At 45.8% G+C, this 27,500-nt stretch overlaps 1 protein-coding gene across 7 annotated transcripts in view; it reads right to left on the reverse strand.

Annotated features, from left to right (window-relative positions):
* Positions 1–16,130: 16,130 nt before the first annotated feature.
* Positions 16,131–27,500, reverse strand: part of LOC139576227 (protein MTSS 2-like) — an 81,590-nt gene continuing 70,220 nt past the window's right edge. Inside the window, exons 10-15 of one of the 7 annotated variants that reach the window (XM_071402036.1) lie at positions 24,437–24,569; positions 24,217–24,291; positions 23,595–23,744; positions 22,910–23,086; positions 22,347–22,527; positions 16,131–22,160 (exon numbers count right to left, since the gene is read on the reverse strand). In XM_071402036.1, the coding sequence (XP_071258137.1) occupies positions 21,385–22,160; positions 22,347–22,527; positions 22,910–23,086; positions 23,595–23,744; positions 24,217–24,291; positions 24,437–24,569 (1,492 nt within the window). In that variant the 3' untranslated portion in view covers positions 16,131–21,384. Of the gene's footprint in view, positions 22,161–22,346; positions 22,528–22,909; positions 23,087–23,594; positions 23,745–24,216; positions 24,292–24,436; positions 24,657–27,500 lie in introns of all 7 variants that reach the window. The other 6 variants (XM_071402034.1, XM_071402037.1, XM_071402035.1 and 3 more) reach the window with 6 other exon arrangements.

Genomic DNA, 27,500 nt, shown 5'->3' on the forward strand with positions numbered 1-27,500 from the left:
GACAAGTAATCAGGACTCGTGGACTTGGGAGGAAGTATTAGAGGGAAAAGGACACTGGGCTCACATTGGTGAATATCGCCGCGCTCGTGAGGAGATGGAGGCAGCGCGAGCTAAAGAGCGGTGGAGAACAGAGGCTACCGGAGAAAGGAACCGAAGCTATGAAGGTACGCGGCTAGCAAGGAAGCCCGAGAAGAAACCCCCAAAAATTATTGGGGGGGCTAAGAGGTAGTGGGCCAAGGGCAGGTAGGAGACCTGCGCCTACTTCCCAGGCTAACCGTGGAGTGCGGGAGTACGGGCAGACACCGTGTTACGCAGTAGAGCGCACGGTGTCTCCTGTATGTGTGCATAGCCCGGTGCGGGTTATTCCACCTCCCCGCACTGGTCGGGCGACGGGGAGCATTCAACCAGGTAAGGTTGGGCAGGCTCAATGCTCAAGGGAGCCAGTACGCCTGCACGGTCCGGTATTTCCGGCGCCACCTTCCCGCCCCAGCCCAGTACCACCAGTGCCTACACCACGCACCAGGCTTCCAGTGTGTTTCCAGTGCCCTGTTCCTCCTCCACGCACTCTTCCTATGGTGCGTGTATCCAGTTCGGTGCCTCCAGTTCCGGCAACACGCACTAAGCCTCCTGTGCGTCTCCAGAGCCCTGTACGCACTGTTCCTTCTCCCCGTACTCTTCCTGATGTGCGTGCCCTCAGCCCGGTGCCATCAGTGCCGGTACCACGCACCAGGCCTATAGTGCGCTTCGAGAGGTCAGTGTGCCCTGTCCCTGCTCCCCGCACTAGCCTTGAAGTGCGTGTCTCCAGTCCAAGGGGCAGCTCCAGGATCAGGCGGCACGCACCAGGCCTACAGGGCGCCGCAGCCAGGCTAGAGGCGGCAGTCTCACCAGCGACCAGGGTCTGAGCCATCCAGGCTACGGCGCAGCGCCGGATCTGAGGGATCGGCAGTCTCCGGACTGAGGGCCGGATCCTGGCTGCCCATGACGCCATCTGAGCGGATCCTGGCTGGCCAGCGCCATCTGAGCGGATCCTGGCTGGACGGCCCATGCGCTGGCTGACGGCATCCGGCTGCCCATGCGCCGGCTGACGCCAGCTGGCTGCTCATGCGCCGGCTGACGGCATCTGGCTGCCCAGTGGCTGGCTGACGCGATCCGGCTCCCCATGTGCCGGCTGACGGCATCTGGACTGCTCCTGAGCTGGCTGGCGGCTCTGGCCCATCCTGTCTGGTTGGCGGCTCTGGCAGCCATCCGTCAGTCTGGATCTGGCAGAGCTCTGGCAGATCCTGTCTGGTTGGCTGGCTCTGGCAGATCCTGTCTGGTTGGCGGCTCTGGCTGGTCATGGCTCGCTGACGGCTCTGGCTGGTCATGGCTCGCTGACGGCTCTGGCTGGTCATGGCTCGCTGACGGCTCTGGCTGGTCATGGCTCGCTGACGGCTCTGGCTGGTCATGGCTCGCTGACGGCTCTGGCTGGTCATGGCTGGCGGAAGGCTCTGGCTGATCCGTTCTGGCGGAAGGCTCTGGCTGATCCGGTCTGGCGGAAGGCTCTGGCTGATCCGGTCTGGCGGAAGGCTCTGGCTGATCCGGTCTGGCGGAAGGCTCTGGCTGATCCGGTCTGGCGGAAGGCTCTGGCTGATCCGGTCTGGCGGAAGGCTCTGGCTGATCCGGTCTGGCGGAAGGCTCTGGCTGATCCGGTCTGGCGGAAGGCTCTAGCGGCTCCTGTCTGGCGGAAGGCTCTAGCGGCTCCTGTCTGGCGGACGGCTCTGTAGGCTCATGGCAGACGGGCGGCTTTGCAGGCTCATGGCAGACGGGCGGCTTTGAAGGCTCAATACAGACGGGCAGTTCATGCGGCGCTTGGCAGACGGACAGTTCAGACGGCGTTGGGCAGACGGGCAGTTCAGGCGCCGTTGGGCAGACGGGCAGTTCAGGCGCCGCTTGGCAGACGGGCAGTTCAGGCGCCGCTTGGCAGACGGGCAGTTCAGGCGCCGTTGGGCAGACGGCAGACTCTGGCCGGCTGAGACGCACTGTAGGCCTGGTGCGTGGTGCCGGAACTGGAGGTACCGGGCTAAGGACACGCACCTTCAGGCTAGTGCGGGGAACAACAACAGGGCACACTGGACTCTCAAGGCGTACTATAGGCCTGATGTGTGGTACCGGCACTGGTGGTACCGGGCTGAGGGCACGCACAACAGGGCGAGTACGGGGAGAAGGAACAGTGCGTACAGGGCTCTGGAGACGCACATGAGGCTTGGTGCGTGGTACCGGAACTGGTGGTACCGGACTGGAGACACGCACCTCAAGGCTAGTGCGGGGAGCAGGGACAGGGCACACTGAGTTCTCAAGGCGCACTATAGGACTGGTGCGTGGTACCGGAACTGGTGGTACCGGGCTGAGGGCACGCACCTCAGGACGAGTGCGGGGAGAAGGATCAGTGCGTACAGGGCTCTGGAGACGCACAGGAGGCTTGGTGCGTGGTGCCGGGACTGGAGGCACTGGGCTGGAGACACGCACCACAGGGAGAGTGCGTGGAGGAGGAACAGGGCTCTGGAGAAGCACTGGAAGCCTGGTGCGTGGTGTCAGCACTGGTGGTACTGGGCTGGGAATACACACCACAGGGCTAGTGCGAGGAGCAGTAACAGGACGCACAGGACTCTGGAGACGCACAGGAGGCTTTGTGCGTGCTGTAGGCACTGTCTTAACCAGACGGCTAGCACGCTCCTCAGGACGAGTATGGAGAGCTGTTCCCGGTGACATTAACTCACCAACACGTTCATTCGGACGAATGCCGTGCCTCATGCACCAAACCAGTACATCCCTCATAACTCTCTCCTCCAATTTCTCCATTAACTCCTTTACTGTCTCTGCGTCACTCACCTCCAAATCCGCCCTCACCGGCTCCTTACGGTAAGCAGGAGGAGTTGGCTCACGTCTCCCGGCTGACCCAACTAAACTACCCGAGAGCCCCCCCCCAAGAAATTTTTGGGTTTGACTTACGGGCTTCCAGCCTTGTTTCCTTGCTGCCTCCTCATATCTCCGCCTCTCTGCTTTCGCTGCCTCCAGCTCAGCTTTGGGGCGGTTATATTCTCCTGGTACTTCGCGGTCCAGAATTTCCTCCCAATTCCAATAGTCCTGTGTAGGTGGGTCCTGTTGTTGTTGCACACGCTGCTTGATCCGATGTTGGTGGGGAATTCTGTCACGATCGTGTGGAGGAGAGACGGACCAAAACGCAGCATGTGGAAAATAAGCCATCTTCTTTTATTTTTACTACGAAGATGAACATGAAACAAAACACTATTACAAACTATACAAAAACAACAAACGACCGTGAAGCTATAAACATAGTGCACACACACATGCTACAAACGTTCAACATAGACAATTCCCCACAACCAGCTAAAGCCTATGGTTGCCTTAAATATGGCTCCCAATCAGAGACAACAATAACCAGCTGTCTCTAATTGAGACCCAATTCAGGCAACCATAGACTTTCCTAGATACCTACACTCAACCATAGACACAGCTAGACTACTATACTAAACATAAACCCAACTACTCTAATAAACCCCCTAAACCTTACAACCACCCTAGACACTACAAAAACCACATACATTCCCCATGTCACACCCTGACCTAAACAAAATAATTAAGAAAACAAAGAATACTAAGGCCAGGGCGTGACACTCTGACTCAGTGTGAGAGGGTAATGATTGCCTGATAATTCAGCATAGACTTCAAAAGCCTGTACCAGATGAAGTTTTTCAATCTATGGATTCCAGGCGTCACTATGCCATAAAAAGTTCCACCCGTGAAGAGAAAGTAATACAGGATTCAAAGTATTGGATGAATTACCCCAGTATTAAGCATCGCACTGTGTCAAAGAGCACAAGTCTGTTATCGGTTTCCAAAAGCCACGCTTTCTACTTCATAGATATTATTCTCTCTTCTCTCTGTCAGATTCCTTCCCATTTTACTGACATTCTCAGCTCAAATAGGTTACAGCCCTTTGATTGATTTATCACCTTTATGATTAGCATTATCAAATGAGAGGACATGATTCTACAGTCTCTCATTAATTGTGAATGTGACCCCGTTAGACGTAGATAGGCAGCGGTCGACAAGGGCTGAAGAGTTTAACTTTGGGTCTGAGATGGGGCTCCACTCTTTTGAACAGACTGATTAATAAAGAGTTGAAAAGTGGGCCTCCAGATGTTTCTCTTGTTCCAATGCCTTCTGGCTCCATCTTCCAAGGGCTGGAATCTATTCAATTATATTCATAAATATAATATAATCTCACAGTTGACAAATATAGAATGGATTTGTATTATTTAAATGCAACCTGGGAGAAATGTGTTGAATAAAATTACAGCGAGAATATGCAAATTGGATAAGAAGATTAAAAAGATCAACGGAGGCTGCTCTGGAGTGGCATAGAGGGCTTTACACCAAAGAGAGTAGGCGTAGAGGAAAAGGGAAGAGGAAAAGGGAAGAGGAAAAGGGAAGAGGAAAAGGGAAGAGGAAAAGAGAGGGATGAGGTGGGTGGAGCAAAATAAGGCAATCGGGTGAGAGCAGAGAGAAAACAAGGAGGAGAAAAAGAAGGAGATGAGGAAAAAAGGATAAAGGGGAGGAAAGAAAATAGGAGCAGAATTATTGTATGAAGTTTCCGGCCGGGGAAAGAAAGAGTATGAGAATGATGAGACTGTAAAGGGGGATGATGCTGATTGCATCTCTGGCTCCATTATACACACTTCAACTAAACTTAATGAGGTCTTACCAAGTTGAACTTTCTCCCAATTAATTGTAATTAATCACAAGCTGTCACTCCTCGTGAAACAATGAAATACCATAAATAAAACATAGCAAACTGTCAGTGAAAACATGACTCGTTCTCTATCAGCTTCTCAATATCATTTCACTATTTCAACAAATTATTTGTGGCCATTTGAGGCTAAAAAATATTACATTTTCATGGAAACTGTTAATAAAGTTCCCTATCTTGTCTGAGCATGGCTTCTCATTACCGTGGTAACAATTATCCTAGCAGTCTGCTCCCTATCAGAGTGACAGATCGGATGGGATGATATCTTTTCAAAGCTTTTCCCAAAACAGAAAAATAACAGACGATGAGGCAAAGCGTGAAAAAGAAAAAAAAGATGTATAAAAAAAGACCAGCTATGATATTTAAAAGGAGTTGTTCAAAGCTTAACAGTTGCTATCACAACTATCACAGACATGGGATATTTAACTGAGATTTCCATCAAATGGTTGATTATAGAGTTGTTTGGGTGCCCTTAAACTTTCTCTAAGTTAAGCATTCAGAGACTTGAGCTGCAGTTTAAATTCAGAGACATATCCTCCATTAACTTTAGGTTCAGGAAATGATACCTTGAAGGTGTTTCGGTAACGCTTAACGGTAAGGAGTCCTTATTACAGTGCAATTACATGTGTAATTACGCTGTAACAAGCATTGTAGTTAATTGTAATAATTCAGTTACATTGTAATAACAACATGTAACTGGTGGTAATTGCAATATGTAATTACAGAGGTGTAACAACAACCATGTTTGTTACAAATGTGCAAGTTTCCACTAAATTCACCCATTTAGTGTTTCATTTCTTCTCAGCTGCGTCCGATTCAGTACTAACTATCACGAGGTTGTAATCTCTTGTGGACAGATGTCTTGGGTGTCCCAAGATGACCTACCTGTGAATGCACACTTCAAAATGTACACTCAATGTTGTTGCTAGTACCTGCCCCCAAAAAAGGTACCATCTGGGTTGAGTTTACAAAAAAATATTTGGGTCAACCTCACTGACTGGGTTCTTCCATACGGGTGTCCTCCTCAAGTGGGTGTCATGCTCAAGCGGGAGGTACACCACAGAGTTACATGTCAAATCTGCATAAGTATAATGCAATTACAAGGTGTTACATAGGATTTTGCGAGGTCAAATGATGTGTCTCTTGAGGGGTACATACTTGTAATTAAAGTGTACTTATATAGTACATTACCCTTGTAGACCAGTGGTTCCCAAACTTTTTATAGTCCCGTACCCCTTCAAACATTCAAGCTCCAGCTGCGTACCCCCTCTAGCACCAGGGTCAGTGCACTCTCATATGTTGTTTTTTTGACATCATTGTAAGCCTGCCACACACACTATACGATACATTTATTAAACATAAGAATGAGCGTGAGTTTTTGTCACAACCTGGCTCGTGGGAAGTGACAAAGAGCTCTTATAGGACCAGGGCACAAATAATAATATAATAATTATCAATAATGTGGCTCTTTATTTAACAATCTTACATATAAAACCTTATTTGTTAATTGAAAATGGTGAATAACTCACCATAGGTTAATGAAAAGGGTGTGCTTGAAAGGATGCTCATAACTCTGCAATGTTGGGTTGTATTGAAGAGAGTTTCAGTCATATATCATTTTCCACACGCAGGCTGTGCCTGTATTTAGTTTTCATGCTAGGGTGGGCCGAGAATCCACTCTCACATAGGTACGTGTTTGCAAAGGGCATCAGTGTCTTAACAGAGTGACTTGCCAAGGCAGGATACTCTGAGTGTAGCGCAATCCAGAAATCTGGCAATGGCTTCTGATTAAATTCAATTTTTACAGAACCGCTTGTTACAATTTCGATGGGGCTCTCTTGTTCAGATATCGGTAAGTGGACTGGAGGCAGGGCATGAAAGGGATAACGAAACCAGTTGTTTGTGTCATCTGTTTCGGGAAAAGTACCTGCGTAATTGCTCACCCAACTCACTCAGGTGCTTTGCTATATCACATTTGACATTGCCTGTAAGCTTCATTTGCACCAAAAAAATCATACCATGATGGAAAGACCTGTGTGTTGTGCAGACAGAGAAGAGCTCCAACTTCTTAATCATAGCCTCAATTTTCTCCCACACACTGAATATAGTTGCGTAGAGTCCCTGTAATCCTAGATTCAGATCATTCAGGTGAGAAAAAACAGCACCCAGATAGGCCAGTCGTGTGAGAAACTCATCATCATGCAAGCGGTCAGACAAGTGAAAATTATGGTCAGTAAAGAAAACTTTAAGCTCGTCTCTCAATTTTAAAAAAACGTGTCAATACTTTGCCCCTTGATAAAGCACTTCGTTCTGTATGTTGTAAAAGCGTGACATGGTCTCTGCCCATATCATTGCATAGTGCAGAAAATACGAGAGTTCAGGGCCCTTGCTTTAATAAAGTTAGCCATTTTCACTGTAGTGTCCAAAACGTCTTTCAAGCTGTCAGGCATTCCTTTGGCAGCAAGAGCCTCGGTGGATGCTGCAGTGTACCCAAGTGGCGTCGGGAGCAACTGATTGCACGTGCATTACCACTTCACTATGTCTCCCTGTCATGGCTTTTGTGCCATCAGTACAGATACCAACACATCTTGACCACCAAATTCCATTTGATTTCACAAATCTTTCCAGTACTTTAAAAATATAATCTCCTCTTGTCCTGTTTCCATTGGTTTGCAGAAGAGGATGTCTTCCTTAATTGACCCCCCATAAACGTAACGAACATATACCAGGAACTGTCAGTGTCCATGCTAGCTGGGCTAACAACAAATGTAGAATTACTGATGCTAGCATTGGATGTGCTCGTGGAAGCAGAACAACTTGTGTCGTCGACAGGTGTAGTACTGCTGGTAGTAGCAGTACTACCCGTAGAGCTGTTATGTGTCTCTATGGACATGGGCCTTACTTTTTTTTGCCATTTATCAATTTTCGAGCAAACGGAATGAGCAGCAGCTACATTTGGCTACATACGGACCGTTAGTGGAATTCCCGCGAGAGAGTAACAGTTAATGTGATTGGATGTTAATTGTTTGACTGGGCTACCTTTATTTGACATTGTGTTATTATTTCGCTGAACACTAGATGGGTAAATTTTATTTTTGGCAGTGAAACTGTAACGATGTGCACTGAGAGTCGGGCATGTTCAGGGAGTGAGTGTTTAAATAAATAAACGTAACATAATACAAAACAAGAAAACACAAACAACGCAGAGACATGACACAGAAACAATGAAGCCTGGGAAAGGAACCAAAGGGAGTGACATACATAGGGCAGGTAATCAAGGAGGTGATGGAGTTCAGGTGAGTGTCATAATGCGCTGATCCTCGTAAAGATGGTGACAGGTGTGCGCCATAACGAGCAGCCTGGTGACCTAGAGGCCGGAGAGGGAGCACACGTGACAGAAACGAGGCTACTCAGGCGAGAGAAAAAACACACCCAAATGTACAGCCCCTTTGGAAAATATAAATGGACTGTTTGAAAATGTGAATTATTTTTTAACACAAAAAAAATAAATGTGAATCACATTTTTATTTGGCGTAACCCCGACGGCATTGCACATACCCCTGGGGGAATACCTGTTCTAGAAGTACCATCCAAGTGAGACAATAAAAACACACTAGTACACCACAGAGTACTTGTAAGATCTGCATACGCACATTGTAATTACTAGGTGTTACACAGGATTTAGCAGGTTATAATTTTTAAGCATATCTTGAGGGGTAGTTACTTGTAATTATTGTGTACCTACAAAGTATGCTACCCATCCTGACAATCTAATAGTCAGCCTCAGAAAACGCCATCCGAGTGAGAATATAAACACACTAATATACCACAGAGTACATATCTGTAATGTCTGCGTAAGTACAAGGTAGTCGCTAGTTGTAACACAGGATATAGCTATCTAAAGTCAAGTGTAACTTTGAAGCAACCTATGATCAATTTCTATATAAGTACTTGCTACTCGTTACCAAGTGAAAATACCTACAAACAAAAGATGAGCTTCTCCCGTCCCGATATTTTCAAACGTTTGATTTTATCGGCACAAAATCTGCAATGCTCTTGTAGTGTGAGATGTGCAACGATACTTTTTGAGCACGGTGATCAGCAATAGCCCATGAGAGCTCGCCAGAGAAGAAGCCAGTGAGATGATGATGTTGTTTCGCATCACCCAGAATGTGTGGACTCTCCAGCAGGAGCGATGACTACTACTAGTATTATAGTGGCAAAATTACAAACTTTGTTATGCACATGAGCCTTAAAACCTGTACACTTCCACTGTCTGTTTCTCTCATGTAAGAAGAAGCCCGTGTTTTTCATCTTGTTTCTGAGTAACTTGGTCACGCGGGCCAAAGACAAAGAGCCTCTGAGACTGACCACAGTGACCACAGTGTTTGGTCATCCTGTTCTTTTCGTAGCTTTCAAGGGCACAGCTGTGTGGAGATATGAAGAGAACAGAGGCTAGCTTGAGCAGCAGCGACAATTCTATCAACAGAAAGGAGTAACAAAACTGGTGATACCACCAGCTATGTTCCCAACATGATCTCACATACCTGCTAAACTGCCACACAGACAGAGGTTGTATTTTCCTATAAAGGCTGAGACCCAACTCTTGTTTGTTGGGCTCTTAACTCGTCACTGTTGAGTGGATTGTTAACCAGCTCCAGATTTGTAAATCCAATAATAAAAAGTTATTGTTTTTAAGTTGTTCTCTTCCTTTCGATTAGAAGTTCCACGACAGTATACATTTGTACTTGCTTTTAACCAAAGCATCAAATCGTTACAGCTCTGAAGTTTACAAGCTTTGAACGTTATTGAATGATATTCAATTCAACATCTTGGCTAGACATTTTAACTCTGTATGGCAAGCGTGAATGTCTGACTGAAAACATTTCTGAGGCTGCTTTGAGCTCGTTCCAGCTACGCTAACAATCTAAAGACATCATCATATCCATGTTTTTGCGTGGTATCAACAATCCTCACAAGTGAAGAATCTTGTAGTGTGTGACCCCGTCTGTGAAACATTGTTTAGTGTGCCCACCACTACGTTGGAAGACAAAAAAAACGACAGGAAATACAATCGTTTAATGCGAGAGGCTCAGCAAGGTTAGGATTTTGAAAGTCGTGTAGGGTACACCCGGCTTTAGTCAACTTTATTGCAACATGTAAAAATACCTAATATTTTTACAAAATTACAAGGATTTTTATTGTTAGATTTAGAATTGGATGAATTGGATTCAACAAATATATAAGCCTACACAATAACATAAAAACAACTATTCTAGTGGTGGTGAGTCGTCATCTAGATAGTTAAATTAGAAGAACAGGATTGTCCTTTTGTTTCCTTTTCAACATTACAAGTAACAATGGAAATCGACAACTCTGTCTCTGCCTTCATCTGTTTCTTTGTTGTAAGCATTTTCCCATCCTGGAGTCTGAAACCTGGTGGGAATCTGTGGTAGAGAAGAATGTAGCTATGACAATTTACGTTACCCTATAATAGTTATCATCAGGGTTTTAGTTGGCAAGCAATTGCCGATTAAAACAAATGTAAATCCCGGAAAATAGAACTGTTGCCGGCCAAAATGTCTGGGAGAATAAAAATCCCATTGCAAAATAATGCTTTTTAATCATTGATGGAAATACCAGATGAAATACATTTGACTGTCATACTTATTGGGCTATAGGTTAAATTGGCCTGTGTGAATTTTTGTTAGTCATCGTGTATCTCATTTATCCAACTGTCACACGTATACAGAGCCTATTTTGAGCGTGATTTCTCCTAAAGCTCCTCAGCTGGTTGCTGCTGGAGTACAAGGTGTGCAACCATTCTAAATGTCTTCCCACTTCGGTTTCAGTGTTATTATTGCATTTAATTTTATCTCAAGTCTGTAATTGGAGATGGTAACTTTCACACTTCTGAGACTGAAAAACAACACAATTGCAGTGTACACAACTTCAATATAATTCCAATTAGCCACGTTACCTCCTTGAAAAGTAAACAGTGCCCAAATAAACACTTCTCAAGTACACTCACAGAAAACAAGTCTAGGATAAGTCGCAATTAACAAGAGGCTAATTAAGTCCGTTTTTCATTATGTTCTCTCAGAAAACCAGAACTAAATGAATGACAGGTCCTATACTTCTGCCAGACAAGAGGTCAGCCCCTGTAGTTGAGTGGCTTGTCAGTCCTTTCTCCTGTTTTGATAGATATCAGTTGAAAAAAGTAATGTCTCTCCAGCAACACCCTACAATCCTCAAGAGGGCAATGAGAGCCCGTTGGCCTCAGTCTCACAGCATTCACTGGTTCCTTGGGAAAACTTTCAATAAGAGGTCTCCCACTGCTCGTCAGCGTTAAAGAGGCTGAGGCCTCAGATCCGCTCATCTCATAATCACACTGTAACAGCAGCTGTGGCTACACTAAACCATTAACCCCAAGGATAGGGTATAGAGCAGAACAGCACTCACAGACAGAGATCACGGCCGGTTGATCAGCTACTCCCTTGCAGCCTTGGCTCGGTGCTACTGACAGTGGGTTCTCCACGAGAGAGATGGCGTCACATTGCCAATGTAGCGTACTCTATGTGAAATCAATGTTTCAAGGAATATTAAAAGCCCATGTGTAGTCAAAACCAATGCGGGGCCAACCAAACAAAGAAGATACGCACAGGAATGGAATAGAAGAGTTAAAGAGGAATTCCACCTCATTAGTTGCATAATCTAATTAAAGGCGCTTGGGTGTCACATCACTGGGGTTTATCTTCCTCACTGAGAGGTGAGCTGCGCTAGCTGCATAGTGACCAGGGACACACGGTGTGGTGTGGACAGGACAGGGAGGGAGTATTGATATGCAAATACTGCTACTCATTAGCTGCAATTAATTAGAGGCAGGCTGCTGTGTGCCGCTGTGCTAGCAGTCAGACCGGCCGAGCTGTTTATCTGGAAACAAGAGATGCACATGAAACCATGTAGGCTGGGACTGATGAAGGGAGGGGAAGGAGAACAAACACTGTGGAAGAGAGACGGAATGAAAGGAAGCGAGACGGCAAAGAAAGATAGAGCAAGAGAGATACAAAGAGAGAGAGAGAGACAGAGACGTTGACAAGAAAGGATGGAATTGTGTAGCAAGGCGAGAAAGGGAGGATAAGGTTGAATACGAGTGTATTGCCTGTGGACAACAGGGAGAGGTGAGAAGAGAGATGTTTTGACTGCTCAGTCCTGAGGTGGTGGCAAGTCACACCTGAGAGATCTGACCAGCTGACAATGACTTCCTTCCAAGGCAATGCTCTCGATAAGACAGTGTGACAAGAGGTCAGAGTCACACACGCACAGAGAGCGACTTGAAAAAGAGATGTCCACCTCCTCCACACTCACCAGACACAGAGCAAGGGTATTATTGTATTAGAGGAGCGGTCCATTCTCACAACTATATCCAGTAAGGAGGCCTCTTATTTCCAAAGAGACAAAACCGTTTTTTCCCTCCCATTCCCGAGCCTCACGACAGCTGCAGCCAGCAAAGCAAAGAGAGGAAGGTGATGATGGGATGTCAGCGCACTCATTTCTCTGTCTTCAGATGGCAGCCGTAGCTTAGCCCCGGGGGCCTCCTCCGCTGTCTAACTGAACACAACCTTTCTATACCTCTGCCTCTCTCTTTTCTCTCTACTTCCATCCGTATCTAAACCGCTCTACCTTTCACATACTGGCCTACATTCTCTCCCTGTACGATTCAGTTACTCTCACTGTGATGCACAACCGACGTGCACAGTGCACACCATTTCTTCTTGCCCCTCTCCCATCTTCTCGTCAAGACTTTCAGTGAGATAAGGCGTATTGCTAGTTTCGCAGTATTCCTTTTTTTCTCTTCTTCTTAATATTTTAAAGACTTGCAGGGCAAACAGGCACCAATCTCTGCTAGCATGACAACTGTGTTGCGACAAACAAAAAAGGCAGGAAAGTGCCTGACATTGTTCTGTCATCTTTTCTGATTTCCACACTCAAGGTTTCCTTTCATCTCTCAACCTTTCTCTCTCTTTTCTTCCTCAATAACGTGTACACAACCGTTCAAAAGTTTGGGGCCACTTAGAAATATCCTTGTTTTTGAAAGAAAAGCTTTTTTTTTTTTGTCCATTAAAATGACATCAAATTGATCAGAAATACAATTGTTAATGTTGGAAATGATTATTGTAGCTGGAAACGGCAGATTTTTTTATGGAATATCTACATAGGCGTACAGAGGCCCATTATCAGCAACCATCACTCCTGTGTTCTAATGGCCTGTTGTGTTAGCTAATCCAAGTTTATAATTTTAAAGGCTAATTGAACATTAGAAAACCCTTTTGCAATTATGTTAACACAGCTAAAAAAAATTGTCCTGTTTAAAGAAGCAATAAAACTGGCCTTCTTTAGACCAGTTGAGTATCTGGATCATCGATTACAGGCTCAACATGGCCAGAAATAAAGAACTTTCTTCTGAAACTCGTCAGTCCATTTTTGTTCTGAGAAATGAAAGCTATTCCATGCAAGAAATTGCCAAGAAACTGAAGATCTTGTACAACACTGTGTAGTACTCCCTTCACAGAACAGCTCACACTGGCTCTAACCAGAATAGAAAGAGGAGTGGGAGGCCCCGGTGCACAACTGAGCAAGAGGACAAGTACATTAGAGTGTCTAGTTTGAGAAACAGACGCCTCACAAGTCCTCAACTGGCGGCTTCGTTAAATAACACCAGTCTCAACGTCAACAGTGAAGAGGTGGCTCCGGGATGCTGACCTTCTAGGCAGAGTTGCAAAGAAAAAGCCATATCTCAGACCGGTCAAGAAAAAGAAAAGATTAAGATGGGCAAAGGAACACAGACCTTGGACAGAGGAACTCTGCCTAGAAGGCCAGCATCCCAGAGTCGCCTCTTCACTGTTGACGTTGAGACTGGTGTTTTGCGGGTACTATTTAATGAAGCTGCCATTTGTGGTTGCTGATAATGGGCTTCTGTACGCCTATGTAGATATTCCATTAAAGATCAGCCGTTTCCAGCTACAATGTCTACACTGTATTTCTGATCAATTTGATGTCATTTTAAATGGACAAAAAAAAAGTGCTTTTCTTTCAAAAACAAGGCAATTCCTAAGTGACCCCAAACCTTTGAACGGCACTGTACGTTTATACATGAATTCCTCCTGAATCATTATAATAAGTCCCAAACCACCATGTCATTCTGTGGCCTTGTGGCTGGTCCAGTTGTTATTCATTTTATCAGGATGATAAAAGTGTCTGTGTGTGTGTGTGTAAAAAGTCCTTTAATGGACAATGTGAGAGACATACTGTACAGATGAAACTGCCTTACACATCAGAGAGACAGGCAGGCACTGAAAGAACTGACAACAACTTAGAGAGCACCGAGAGCCAACCACTAAGAGAAACTGGGAGTTTAATTATGCCTCTTATCATTCCATAGCCAGAGCCGCCTGTAGGGCAGGGTGTTATTATGAAGAGATAGTATATTGTTATCTGGTTTATGACATTGTGAATGTCTCTCTGGAGCTCAGAGACATTATTCACGTTGCGAGAGGTTAGGTACGCGTATGCCTACAAGACGAGACATCTAAACTATTATCTCAAGTAAGAACCTGTTTTTAGTGCTCTGTACTTACGAGACATTGATCCAAAGTAGGAACACTATCCGTTGAAGTAAAAAATAGCATTTCTCCTCCCAGTTGGCAATGTAGCATATGACTTAAGTTCCTCTTCTGCTGTTCTTCTGATTGACAAAACAAGTGAGCAACAAAGTGTCTCGCTTGATCGGGTTTGCTTATGAAAGACATCAACATGTGACTAGATGTTGTAGATGCGGGATGTGGGGTGTATTAGTGATACGCGTGACACAATGCAGCATTGATTTCACAACTCTGAATTGCTCTGATAAGTTCCCCAAGTTGTGGACTTGAAGTAGTAGGCTAGACATAAGTTTGGAGTCTGGTAAAAAAAGGCTGTTATCTCAAACTAACTTTGAATGTACAGTAGTTGTAACATTTTTAAAAAATTGGGGGGAGAAAATAATCTATTTTCCCAAATGCAGCGTTGATTTCACAACTCTAAATTGTCCTGATACACCCTTCCCAAATAGACAATAGTTTGAGGTGACGGATTGAGCATCTCAATAGTCCAAAAAGTGGCTTCCTTCCCTCTTCTCCTCCTGTCCTCCATCTCTACCATTCTGAAAGACATGCCCAAGGGAAAGCAAACCCATTGGCAGTCTTCCGTCAAATTTGTTTCACCTATCCTCATGTCTTTTAGGTCATTGCAAAACAGGTTAAGGAGATGAGGAGACGATACTGATAGACTATTGAGACGCACCCCAACAGATCAGTCTAAAGAGTGTGGTGGGATGCTCACTTAAACACACTGGGGGGAGTAGTAATATGGGTGAGGATGAGGTTCGGATGAGGAAGTAGTCTAGGCCTACTTGCAATAAAGCATCCCACCCTACACCCCGCAATTACTACCCCATCTCATGGTCTTCAACTACAACAACAAAATAACTCATTCAATATCTCCTCCACCAGCTTGCTATTAGTGGAGCTCAACTTGTACCTTTAAACATTTAATTAGTTTCAACAAAACGGGAAGCAAAGAACAGCGGAAATGAAACCCCCTGCCTTACCCATACAGTCTCACTCAGGCGGAGGCCCCAAGTCCCCATGAGTTTCAACGTCAGGCGTTCTCAGCTTAATTGTGCCCCACTTATTTTTAATTAAAGTTTCCTTTGTGCGGTTTAAATTGTGGCTGGGGAGATGACATTAAGTAAAGGGAATTTGTCCTTGTTCCGTCAGGGGTTTAATGAAGACAGACAGGTTTTCCGTGTACTGACGTCACTAACCCGTTGTGTGGAGTCCAGGACGGGCTTCTGCCTGATCTCCTAGCAGTAACACTAGGGTGACATATAGACCAAATAAACCAGACAGACCAACACTTCAGTATTCCGTCCCTCTGGTCAATCTGAAATTTCAAGCTACACCGAGCGCAGGGTTGGCACAGGAGGCTAGACTTACTGCTGAACTTAATTGAAGTTTTGGGTGAGATACACGCATCAATTGGCACTACCGACAGACAATCCCCCTCCTGGAATCAGAATCTGTCTTGCTGAGTTCTTAAAGCATCCTCAGTGTTAGTCCCAGCAGATCTCTGGCGCCCCCTGTCAACCAAAAACAGAACAAACGCTTGGCCCGACCTACTGTATCAACTCTCACCCTCTAGCTTAACACGGAGAGCTGTCAATGCCACTAAAACACATTTTAAAACGCCAAATGAAGGACTCTTGTCTCTCAAACCCATGCACAGTTTAAGTACAACTTTTATTAATACTGGAATCATCACAGTGCGTTTTGTTACATTAGCAGTGACTAAAGTTAACAAAATTAAAAGGATTAATATTACAAAAAGAAAGACTTGTCATCAGCAACAGAGGCAAAACAGCCTTGGAAAAAAGGGCACAATAAATTAAAGAAGAAGAGAAGGAGAGAAAGTAGAAGACAGACAACAGCACCTGTAGCGTTACGTGACTCCATTGGAGGGAGGGTTTTTTTTTGTACAAAAACATATGCACACATCATATCTCTTCACAACACCGTAATGAAAATAATGACTTCATTAAAAACTGTGGCGACGGTCAAGTTCACAGACGCAGTGGTTTAGCTTTCATATTGGATTGGGCTTTGGGAAGAGGAAGGGGAAGAGAGAAGAAACCACAGAGAATCCACAAGTGATAAGACATTCAGTTCTGTTACCATGGCACCTGGAAGTCACCTCCTCCCTGCCTGACTACATCTCAGGAGCTGACAGCGTTGAGTTAACGGATGGTGACATCGTTGTGGGGTGACTTTATTGGCCTTTTTAAATAGACGGGGACAGGCTGTGTGTGGGTGGGAGAGTGGGCGTGTAGCCACCTTGTGTCGAGAGTCTATGTTTTTCCATCAGTGTCAGAGATCCTCAACATACGCCAGGGCAGACTTCACGAGCACAAAGACGCACCGGCGCAACGCCTATAGACAATGTAAACAAACTACTCCTAGACCACGTACAGTATAACCTCCATACAGGACCTACACCCCATAGCTGCCCAGCTTGATTCAATCCCTGCCCTCACATATGCTTGAACATAGTAATTATAAGCTAGTTAAAGGAAAAGGGTTTGGGCTGTTTGGCCACCGTTTAACGGCGCAAAGCGATTTGCAAGGTCACAGTACGGCTGTGTGTCTTCTGGTGGCACATTAACACCAGCCTAAACTATAAAGGCATACAGTGTTACGGTCTGTGTTGGCCAGAATGACTATAGTCCAGAGGTTTTCCTGACAGTCACGCACTCTTTCTTAAATGTTCTTACAGTAATAAGGCTGATTAACCAAGCTCTTATCCAGGACCAAGAGTGTTAGGCAAGAGTGTTGTGTTAGGCAAGGCATCATGGAGACCAATGAGACCCATAGACTCCTGTTACATATCCAGTATCCCACATTATGAATGAGTTCCATTGTTATTTCTACATCGCTTAGCGGGGGGGAAAGGTATTAAATCGCACGCAGTGAAACTCAAAAGGCAACGAAAGCACATTTTCTCTATTGAAATTGTGAAAGAGACCTGTATAAGTGTATTCAAAAAGCGATTTAAATAAGTGGAATTTGCGACCGAGGCTGTATTGCAGAGACAAAGAAGTGAAAAATACATCTCTACACAGCACTGTGTAACCTTCCCTCAACATGAAGAGAAAAGTATATTATGCTTAAAACACTCCCATCAACCCATTTGCTCCATTCCCCACAACGGCAGCACTAACGCCGTGGACACGCCACCCGTGGCTAGCACCACAGGATACACAGACAAACAACTCACCCGATTCGAGAGAGAGATAAGTCAAATGGGCACTTATCGCAAATTAACACTCACTTTGAGTGAAGTTAAGGCTTAATTAAAATGATTTCATTAGCTATAATCCAGCCAGCGTGAGACATCATATCTTGTTCTCAAGGAAGTGCTGTTCTTTTAATGTGGAACTAGCTTTTTATTGTGACGACTAAGTTATTCCCTGTCCTTGCATTAGCACCCAGCGGGAAAGGGCTTCAGTCAAAGCCCTGTTGGGGGTTTGGATTTGGCTCTGGCTCAAGAACTGATGCTGAGGCAGCCTATGGAGTGAGTTGCTAGTAGGAGTTGGGATTGTGGTGGATGGGTGGATAAGAGGTTTAAAAGCAACACGTTCATTCATTGAGTAAAAGTGGGGGTAGCCAACTGGGCCAAATCTAGTTAAATCAACGTTGTTTCCACGTCATTTCAAACCCATTTCAATCGAAGGGATGACGTTTAATCAACGTGGGAAACGTTGATCTGCAAGAATCTGCAAGAAGTAATCAACGTCAGGGCATTCCGTCTTTTTTTCACCCAACTTTTAACCTTAATCCAATGACATTGCGATATCTTTTGGGGATTTCATATTGAATTCTTGTTAGATGACAACTCAACCAAATGTAAATCAAAACTAGACGTTAAACTGACGTCTGTGCCCGGCGGGAGGATGGCGAGAACCAAGGGATAGTGAGGAAAGAGAGTCTGGACCCAGACAGCCCAGCTGTGGGAGTGTGAGGGAGTGAGGTGACTGCTAGTCATCCACCATGGGGTCTTGAGAGAGTGTCACCTCATCCCAGACAGAGAGACACAACTGAGAATGACATCCCTGTAGTTTCCCCTGTAGGGGTCCTCTCAGTCCCAGCCAAACACACACTCGCCAACAGCCCTGTCTCACTCACCCTGTCTTGTCCCTGTGCCACATCCTGTCTTTCTCTCGCTCTAATGCTCTGACAGAAGTGACGCTTACAGAGTTGGGTTCTCGGGAACGGCAAGGAACATCACACACACTCAGAATGAAGCAGAGTAATCCAAGCACGACAAGAAATTGGAACAGAATAATTGCCAGAGTTACATCTGCACATTTAAAAAGACAGTAAACATGTTTACCTTTTTGTTAGATAAGAAGTTGCATTGTTAAATTGGCTAATAAACACACTCCCATATTGCTGTCATACACTGTACATTTGACATTTGCCTTTTTTAATTCAGTAATGCGAAATAATGTGAGTTGAACTCCTTTTGAAAGATTCTAGCGATTTGACTTGCACAATTAAGTGTTCACCTTCTTATACAGTATATGCATGTATATATGTGTATATACATGTACATCGTTATGACCTGTGCTTTGCAGAAATTCTCTGGATGAGCATCCTCTGGTCCAGAATGCTTCACTTCCACCCTGGGCTGCTGGTCACTTCCACCCACACTGCTGGTCCCTCCCCTTCCTCCGCCACACACTCACCTATTCCCACACACACATGCCCTCTTCAGCCCCTCGCTGGAGTACTATTTCGGAGTTCATGAGAAAAGTTCTCTCCGGCAGATGAGCGATATTCTACAACAGCAGGTGTTTCTCTCACCTTCTCAAAGCAGATCCTCGCTTTAAAGCAGCCACAGGCATTTCTAAAACAGTGCTCCGTTTAGGCGAAATAAATAAACAAGCATTGAGACACATTTCGTAATGGCCATTGCTGTCAAGGGGAGGACATCAACAGTCACTGCTAGGGAGCATGGACTAACCCATGAAGTTCATCACTACCCTACAGCACAACGGTCAGAATAATGCTCTCTCTGCCTGCTCAGAACCTATGTCACTGTGATATACTGTTCTCTGGAGATGATTTAAAAAATTAAAAAAAGATTGATAAAAGCAAGACTACAGCATAACATTATTGCAAAAATATGGCAACATAATTTTATGAAAGGTTACTCTATTTTCATACAGTTTCTAGTCTTGACTTCCTCCTGTGCGTCTGACTCTGAACTCGGGCTTACTGTATGAACAGGCAGTGAAATACTCATTCCATCTCTCTCCGCTGCATCAACTCTCTTCCAGCTAACTCTGTAAACATAAACACCCCCCTTCTTCCTCCCAATCTGGCAACCCCTTACATTATCCTCACTGTTTCTCCCTGGCTATAGTCACTCTTTCATTCTAATGTCCTTAGCAAAGCCAGCTCCCGCGTAAGACTGCACAAGGTTCAAATTAGCTATGGATCTCATGTTTGAGACTCACAACAGGTGATGACAAGTACAGCAGCTTACCATCCCCCTTCTTTACATAAATGTTATGATCTACATTATAAATCCGTTTTTGGAATTCAACATTTTTCAGCACGGACTCATTGTACATAACCATTCCCGCAATCCAGTATCCTTCCGTTCTCATTTCCCACCTTTCTTTATCACTTCCTTTTTCGATCTTCCTATTCTCTCACCAATTGAGCTGCTTCGCTCACTGGTCCGTGGCACGCATTCAGCACACCACATGGCAACCAACTGCCTCACTCCCCCAGCACCCTCGTCTCATCACATAGTGTGACCACACTGACTCCTAGTGGTCACACTAGAAATTAACCTTCAAAGTGCTTCAGTTTTCCATGATTTTTCAGTTTTTTTTAACACATCAGGCAAGGACTTGAGAAAAGTCCAGGGCCAAAGATAGACAGCAACTGTCATGTGTACTTGAGCATGCCTGATGATTGCCTGCAAGTTAAAAAAAGAGAACCTAAACCTAAGATAACAGCTTCTGTTTCTCCTCCACTCTGCAAGCAGAAAATAAAACACATGTATTGCTCCATTTCCTATTAACATGTTCTCTCTGGATTTAGAAAATATATACGCCTGGCTTCATTTTGTGGTTTCTCACACAGTGGTAACAGGAAATCAAATGTCACAATAAAAACAGTCCACTGGGCACAGACGTCAATTCAATGTCTATTCCACGTTGGTGCAATGTAATTTCATAAAAATGACGTGGATACAACGTTGATTTAGCCAGTGTGTGCCCAGTGTGAGGGTAACAACAAAACGACACAGAGGAGAGAAGCCCCACCCTCAAATACAACCAGCTGACCTGCAGCAGAACTCGTACACGCACACGAGCGCACACACGCGCACACACGCACACTGTTAGCCATGGTTTAAAGCTAACAGTGCGTCGTCAGAGCCTTGTGACCTGAGCCAAAGGGAGAGGGAGCGATGGAGCCCCCATTGACCCCACTTTTCATCTGTCTCTCTGCCACCTGCTTCCCTCTGCTTTACTCTAGAATGGGGGGGGGGGGGGGGGAGAGAGGTTGGGTGAGGAGTGGAGGGTTGTGGGAGGAGGTGGAGAGGGTGGCTGGAAGTCCAGGTTCCTATAAACAGTCCCTCTCTCTCTCAGCAGTCAGTCCAGTCCAGACAGAGTCTCTATATACAGTCTGAGGATCCTGTGGTGATGGTGGTGCTAATTAAACAAACATGCGCCCAGACACGATAGAGTTATAGTGGCCAGAGCCTGTCATTATTATTCATGATTTACTTTTTCATTATCAGCATTTTTATTGTTATTTATCATTTACTTCTAATTAAACTTTTTTGTTGTTGTAATCTTCTGTTGTCATATTTACTTCTTTACTACAGAGTCAGTACTGTATGTAGTGGTTGAGGCATCTCGGTGGGTGCAGGCTGCGCTCCCTCCGCTCCGTTGTGCGCCATCACAAAATCCTGGGCGCTGACCTGTCGTTGGAGACGGTCTTGCGGAGCCGCACGCCCCTGCGGATGGACACCAGCACGTCGGTGCCTGACCCGGGGGCCTGTGGGTCGTGCTGGGGGGCCGGGCCAGGCGGGGGGTCATCAGGGAGGTTGGGGAAGGGGAACTGTCCCTCCCCAAGGGCATGGGCACTGGCCACCAGCTCTCCTATCTTCTCCACCAGGCTGTGGCGGTTAGCGGCTATCATCTGGTCCTCCTCAGAGCCGTGCTGGACATACACACTCATCTCCATCGCTCCCCCAGACCCCCACGCTGTGTTGGGCAGGCTCAGACGCTTGGGAGAGGCCTTCACATACTCCAACGCGTTGGGGGAGGAGTCATCCGCCACGGAGAACACACACTCCTCACTGCCCACACGTACCGGAGGCCCGGGGTACCCCCCAGGAGCATCAGGCACCGTGGGTGTCTTCACTGGCACTATGGGCGGGCGGATGGGGATGGGGCCCGCGTTGGACAGGGTGCGTCTCACACCCGGCTTGGTGGATGGGGTTCGGCGGATGGTGGCAGTCCCAGGGGTCCCAATGCCTCCTCCCCCTCCAGGCACTCCGCCCTGGGCCCCACTGGGCAGACCAGCGGTGCTGGCCGGCCTCTTGGTCTGGATCATACGTCGGTAGTTCTGGCCGATGTTGCTGTGGCGGGGGATGGTGGAGGACTTGTCAAAGTCCGTTGACGCCTCACCTTCAGCATCTCCATTCACAGAGTAGCAGTCATAATCCGACCCTGGGGGAGAGAGAGAGAGAGAGATAGAGGGGTGTGGTGTGTTATTCAGAGGATGAGTATGGCATGTATTATGCTGTTGGGGACGGTTTCCTTGAGAGGACAGCGAGTGCATTCTCTGTTGGTTAATGTACGTGAGGTTGACTTCTCTATGTATTGGATGTTTACTCTACGAGCGAAGGAGTGTACTTGTCAGAGTGGTACCCTGAGAGGGGATAGTGTCCTCGGAGCAGGAGGGCGTGGTGGTCTGGGTGCTGTAGCCACTAGAGTACTGCAGGGAGTCCCTGTTGCTCTTCTGCTGCTCCATGCTGAGACCACGGGTCAGGACCATGGCCAGGTCACTGGCTGCTGGAGACACCTCTTCGCCGTGCTGGGAGGAAGCGACAACACGTTGTTTTTATTCATTAAGCAGACACTCTTATCCCATGCGACTTACAGCAGTGAGTGTATGCATTTTAATACTTTGTTCTCACTGGTCCCACCGTGGGAATCGAATGCTCTACCGACAGAGCTACACGGGACTAGTGCACTAACACATGATTTGGATGATGACTAAGGATCTAACCGTATCGCAATCAATAGCCTTAGCAAACACTTATCACATGGTAGGAGCACAGGACCACTACCAAGCACAATGGACGGACTATAACCACCAAACTCCAATCCGGGGTTAAAATCCAACAGTTGTGTTATAGCAGCATGTGTCTTGTATTCACCACCATTGCGAGGTAAATCTGCATATTCTCTGTTACCTTGGCAGCGATGGTGGCGGGGGTCATTCGGGACCTCTGGACATCGTCTGGGTGAGCACCAGCATATCCCTGGGAGCCCGGGGATGCCTCGCTCTCCTTCAGCCTATCCAGGGGCTCCTTCCTCCGCTGAAGCGTGGCAGCCAATGGCTGCTCATAAGAACCTGCCTTGGACCAATCCTGAAGAGGTGGGTGTGATTAATAAGAAGCAGTGAAAAGCAACAGAGCAAACTCTCCAATGAGAGAGACCCGTCCACTATCCAGCAGTTTGACGCCTTTCATCTGGGTACAGTGTGGGGGTAGTGTGGGGGAGAATTCCTCATTGTGTGTGTGTGTGAGTGTTTGGTATTGGGCCAAATTGATGAGTGGGTTTATTGGTTTGAAGCCTTTTGAGTTTGTGAGACTTGGAAAGGTGAAATGCGTGACACCCAGGGCCTGCTCAGTTTAGCAAATCACCACACAGTAGATTTGAAACCAGGGGTTGAGACTGATGGCCAACGACAACACAAAAGGCACACAGGTCAGGGAGCAAAGTAACGAAGTCACGAATGAGTTAAGCAGATGGTGAAATGAAAAGAAAAACCTGGTGAAGAAGCGTTAACTCAAGGAGCACAAATGAAAACACAAAACAAAAAATTCAAAAAAAGAACTAAAAACTGCAAAGAAAAGTGTACAGATGAAAACAAACCTTCCAGCAAGGAACCTTTGATGTGGGAGAGGTAGTGTTGGATCCAGGGGAGTAGTTATAGGGTGGGGACGCAGGAAGTATGACAGAGAGAGGCCTGATGGAGCCAGTGTGAGAGAGAGCAGGGCGGAAGGTAGCGAAGGACGAGCCAGACTGCGGAACGGAGAGACAAGATCGGGATCGTCAGAGCGTCCATCAACGCCAAAGGCTTTTGGGAGGAGCCTTTGTGATGTGACCTCTGGGTCACAGAGACATACTGTACATGCACAAGAGTACGTGCATGTGCACTCCCAAACGCACGCATACACAAACTGTATGAGTAGCAGAAGAAAAGAGGGCAAAGACAAGAGATCAGCGGTGACAGAGCAGATGACCACAAGTTGACCTGGACTGATGAAGAACACATACTTAGGGAGACCATCCTGCCGGTCAGTTTTACCAGCTTCTCTCATACACATATACAGCACAACAATACAGTATGCAATACACAGATGACTAAAACAAGCATGGCTATGCATTCACATTCTTTTCAAAGTCAGTTAATCGTGTGACTGATATTGGATCGTGTGTTCCAATATGTTTGCACGCAATTAGGACAGGAGTGCGAGGCAGCTGTTGTACTTACCGTTGTGGGAGAGCTGCACTCACTGACTGACTGGCAAGTCTCGGATGCCTCTGAGGATGCAGAGCTTGATGACTTCTGCAGTAGGACATAGAGGTCAAAAAAGAGACGGAATGAACGCAAAACCAAGAGACGTCGGGCAGAAGGGTTGAGGAAATAAAAACCAAGGAGGGGGCGGAGCTACGTTTCAGCACTGCAGCGACATCTGTGACGGCAGTCATACCTGGCTGGTGATGTCAGAGGGCATGGGCGAGGGAGGCTTGGAGTAGACGTTGGCGTCCTGCGATATGAAGCCTGAGTCGTGGGAGGAGACGCTGCTGAGGCGGTGAGCGTTCCCCGGTGGCGGGTGGGCCAGGCTGCGGTAGCGATAGGACGAACTGGGTGAGTGAGTCTGAGAGCCTCCGGAGGAGCGGGAGGCGCTACTGTGGGCGCTGTTCACACTGCTGCAGTGGGGTGGGGCCAGGGTGAGAGGGTGGTGAAGGGGCAGGGAATAGGGTCAGGCAGGGTGAAGGGAATTATTTAAGGGAGGGTGATATCATATAAACCACATTTATGAAGCAAGAGGTGGAGAAGGTGTGAGATTGAATGAGGATGTGTAGTGATGGATATGGGAGAGAGTGATGAAGTGAAATGAAAAAGGGGAGCGAGGTACAGTGAAGAATGGGCCAGAGGAGCAGAGCAAGTGATGGGCAGAGTTCATATAAGAGAGGCAGGTAGTTTATATGATGGGTAGAGTTCAAATAAGAGAGACAGGTAGTTTATATGATGGGCAGAGTTCATATAAGAGAGGCAGGTAGTTTATATGATGGGTAGAGTTCAAATAAGAGAGACAGGTAGTTTATATGATGGGCAGAGTTCATATAAGAGAGACAGGTAGTTTATATGATGGGCAGAGTTCAAATAAGAGAGACAGGTAGTTTATATGATGGGCAGAGTTCAAATAAGAGAGGCAGGTAGTTTATATGATGGGTAGAGTTCAAATAAGAGAGACAGGTAGTTTATATGATGGGCAGAGTTCAAATAAGAGAGACAGGTAGTTTATATGATGGGTAGAGTTCAAATAAGAGAGACAGGTAGTTTATATGATGGGCAGAGTTCAAATAAGAGAGACAGGTAGTTTATATGATGGGTAGAGTTCAAACAAGAGAGACAGGTAGTTTATATGATGGGCAGAGTTCAAATAAGAGAGACAGGTAGTTTATATGATGGGTAGAGTTCAAATAAGAGAGACAGGTAGTTTATATGATGGGCAGAGTTCAAATAAAAGAGACAGGTAGTTTATATGATGGGTAGAGTTCAAATAAGAGAGACAGGTAGTTTATATGATGGGTAGAGTTCAAATAAGAGAGACAGGTAGTTTATATGATGGGTAGAGTTCAAATAAGAGAGACAGGTAGTTTATATGATGGGCAGAGTTCAAATAAGAGAGACAGGTAGTTTATATGATGGGTAGAGTTCAAATAAGAGAGACAGGTAGTTTATATGATGGGTAGAGTTCATATGAGAGAGACAGGTAGTTTATATGATGGGTAGAGTTCATATGAGAGAGACAGGTAGTTTATATGATGGGTAGAGTTCATATAAGAGAGACAGGTCGTTTATATGATGGGTAGAGTTCATATAAGAGAGACAGGTAGTTTATATGATGGGTAGAGTTCATATAAGAGAGACAGGTAGTTTATATGATGGGTAGAGTTCAAATAAGAGAGACAGGTAGTTTATATGATGGGTAGAGTTCAAATAAGAGAGACAGGTAGTTTATATGATGGGTAGAGTTCAAATAAGAGAGACAGGTAGTTTATATGATGGGTAGAGTTCAAATAAGAGAGACAGGTAGTTTATATGATGGGTAGAGTTCAAATAAGAGAGACAGGTAGTTTATATGATGGGTAGAGTTCAAATAAGAGAGACAGGTAGTTTATATGATGGGTAGAGTTCATATGAGAGAGACAGGTAGTTTATATGATGGGTGAAGTTCATATGAGAGAGACGGGTAGTTTATATGATGGGTAGAGTTCAAATAAGAGAGACGGGTAGTTTATATGATGGGTAGAGTTCATATGAGAGAGACGGGTAGTGTATATGATGGGTGAAGTTCATATGAGAGAGACGGGTAGTTTATATGATGGGTAAAGTTCATATGAGAGAGACGGGTAGTGTATATGATGGGTGAAGTTCATATGAGAGAGATATGTAGTTTATATGATGGGTAAAGTTCATATGAGAGAGACAGGTAGTTTATATGATGGGCAGAGGTTAAGATGAGGACATTTCCAAGTTGGAGTTGAAAGTAGAGAGCAGCAGCAGTGAAATAGGGGAATCCAACCAGAATAGGGGGAAAGAGGCACAGAGAGTAGAAAAGCCAAACACACAGGAAGAGAGAGAGGCCGTGCAAATACAGAGGAATGGGAAGTGATCAAACCACAGGAAATAGAGAAGAGGCCAAACACCAAGGGTAAGTGTGAATGTAGAGTGGAGAGGTTGGGAGACACACACACACACACATGCAGGGATGGGGATAGACATGTTGAGCGTGGAGGGGGGTCAGAGGTAGAGGGTTGGGGAGGGAGAGGAGGAAACATGGAAAAGACAAGTTAAGAGAGTGTGAGAACATGTGAGAACCAAGCATGGGTAGATTAGACACACAGGGTACAGGGCAGGGTAGCTGGCATGCCCAAAGACATGGCCTCCCAGACAGTGACACAAGCGACACACACACATAAACACAGACACATAGACCATGTCACCACATCAGAGCACTGCCGTGACAAGCCTGAGAGATACTTCTTCAGAATAGAGGACACCACTTCAGACCTAACAACTGTCTTACTTCATCACACATGGAAACAGGGATTATTTTGAAAAACACTCCATAACATTGTAATATACATGTCATGTGCTATTTGTTATCATCAAACAAGTCTGTTTTAAGTTGAAATAAAGTTGTAATTTTCACCACTAAGTGAATACAGGGAAAAAAAAGTTTAGTGCTCTGAGTGTTGCATGCCATATGACGCCATCTGTAATTAAACTCTGTGAGGACAGACGACATAACAGACATATGGACCAGCAGACAGACGCTCAGCAGACACTCATACAGACAGACGCTCAGCAGACACTCATACAGACAGACGTGCAGGGGCGCCTTTTTTCCCTAGGATTCCACACTTATCTGAACAGAACCTCCCACTGACACACTTTCGCTGTCACGTTCATTGTCAGACTTACTGCACGTTCACACTCACATAGCCTACAACACATCACCCACACACCTAGGCTCAAAACGA

This window comes from Salvelinus alpinus, chromosome 5, assembly GCF_045679555.1.
Source record: "Salvelinus alpinus chromosome 5, SLU_Salpinus.1, whole genome shotgun sequence".
NCBI lineage: Eukaryota > Metazoa > Chordata > Actinopteri > Salmoniformes > Salmonidae > Salvelinus > Salvelinus alpinus.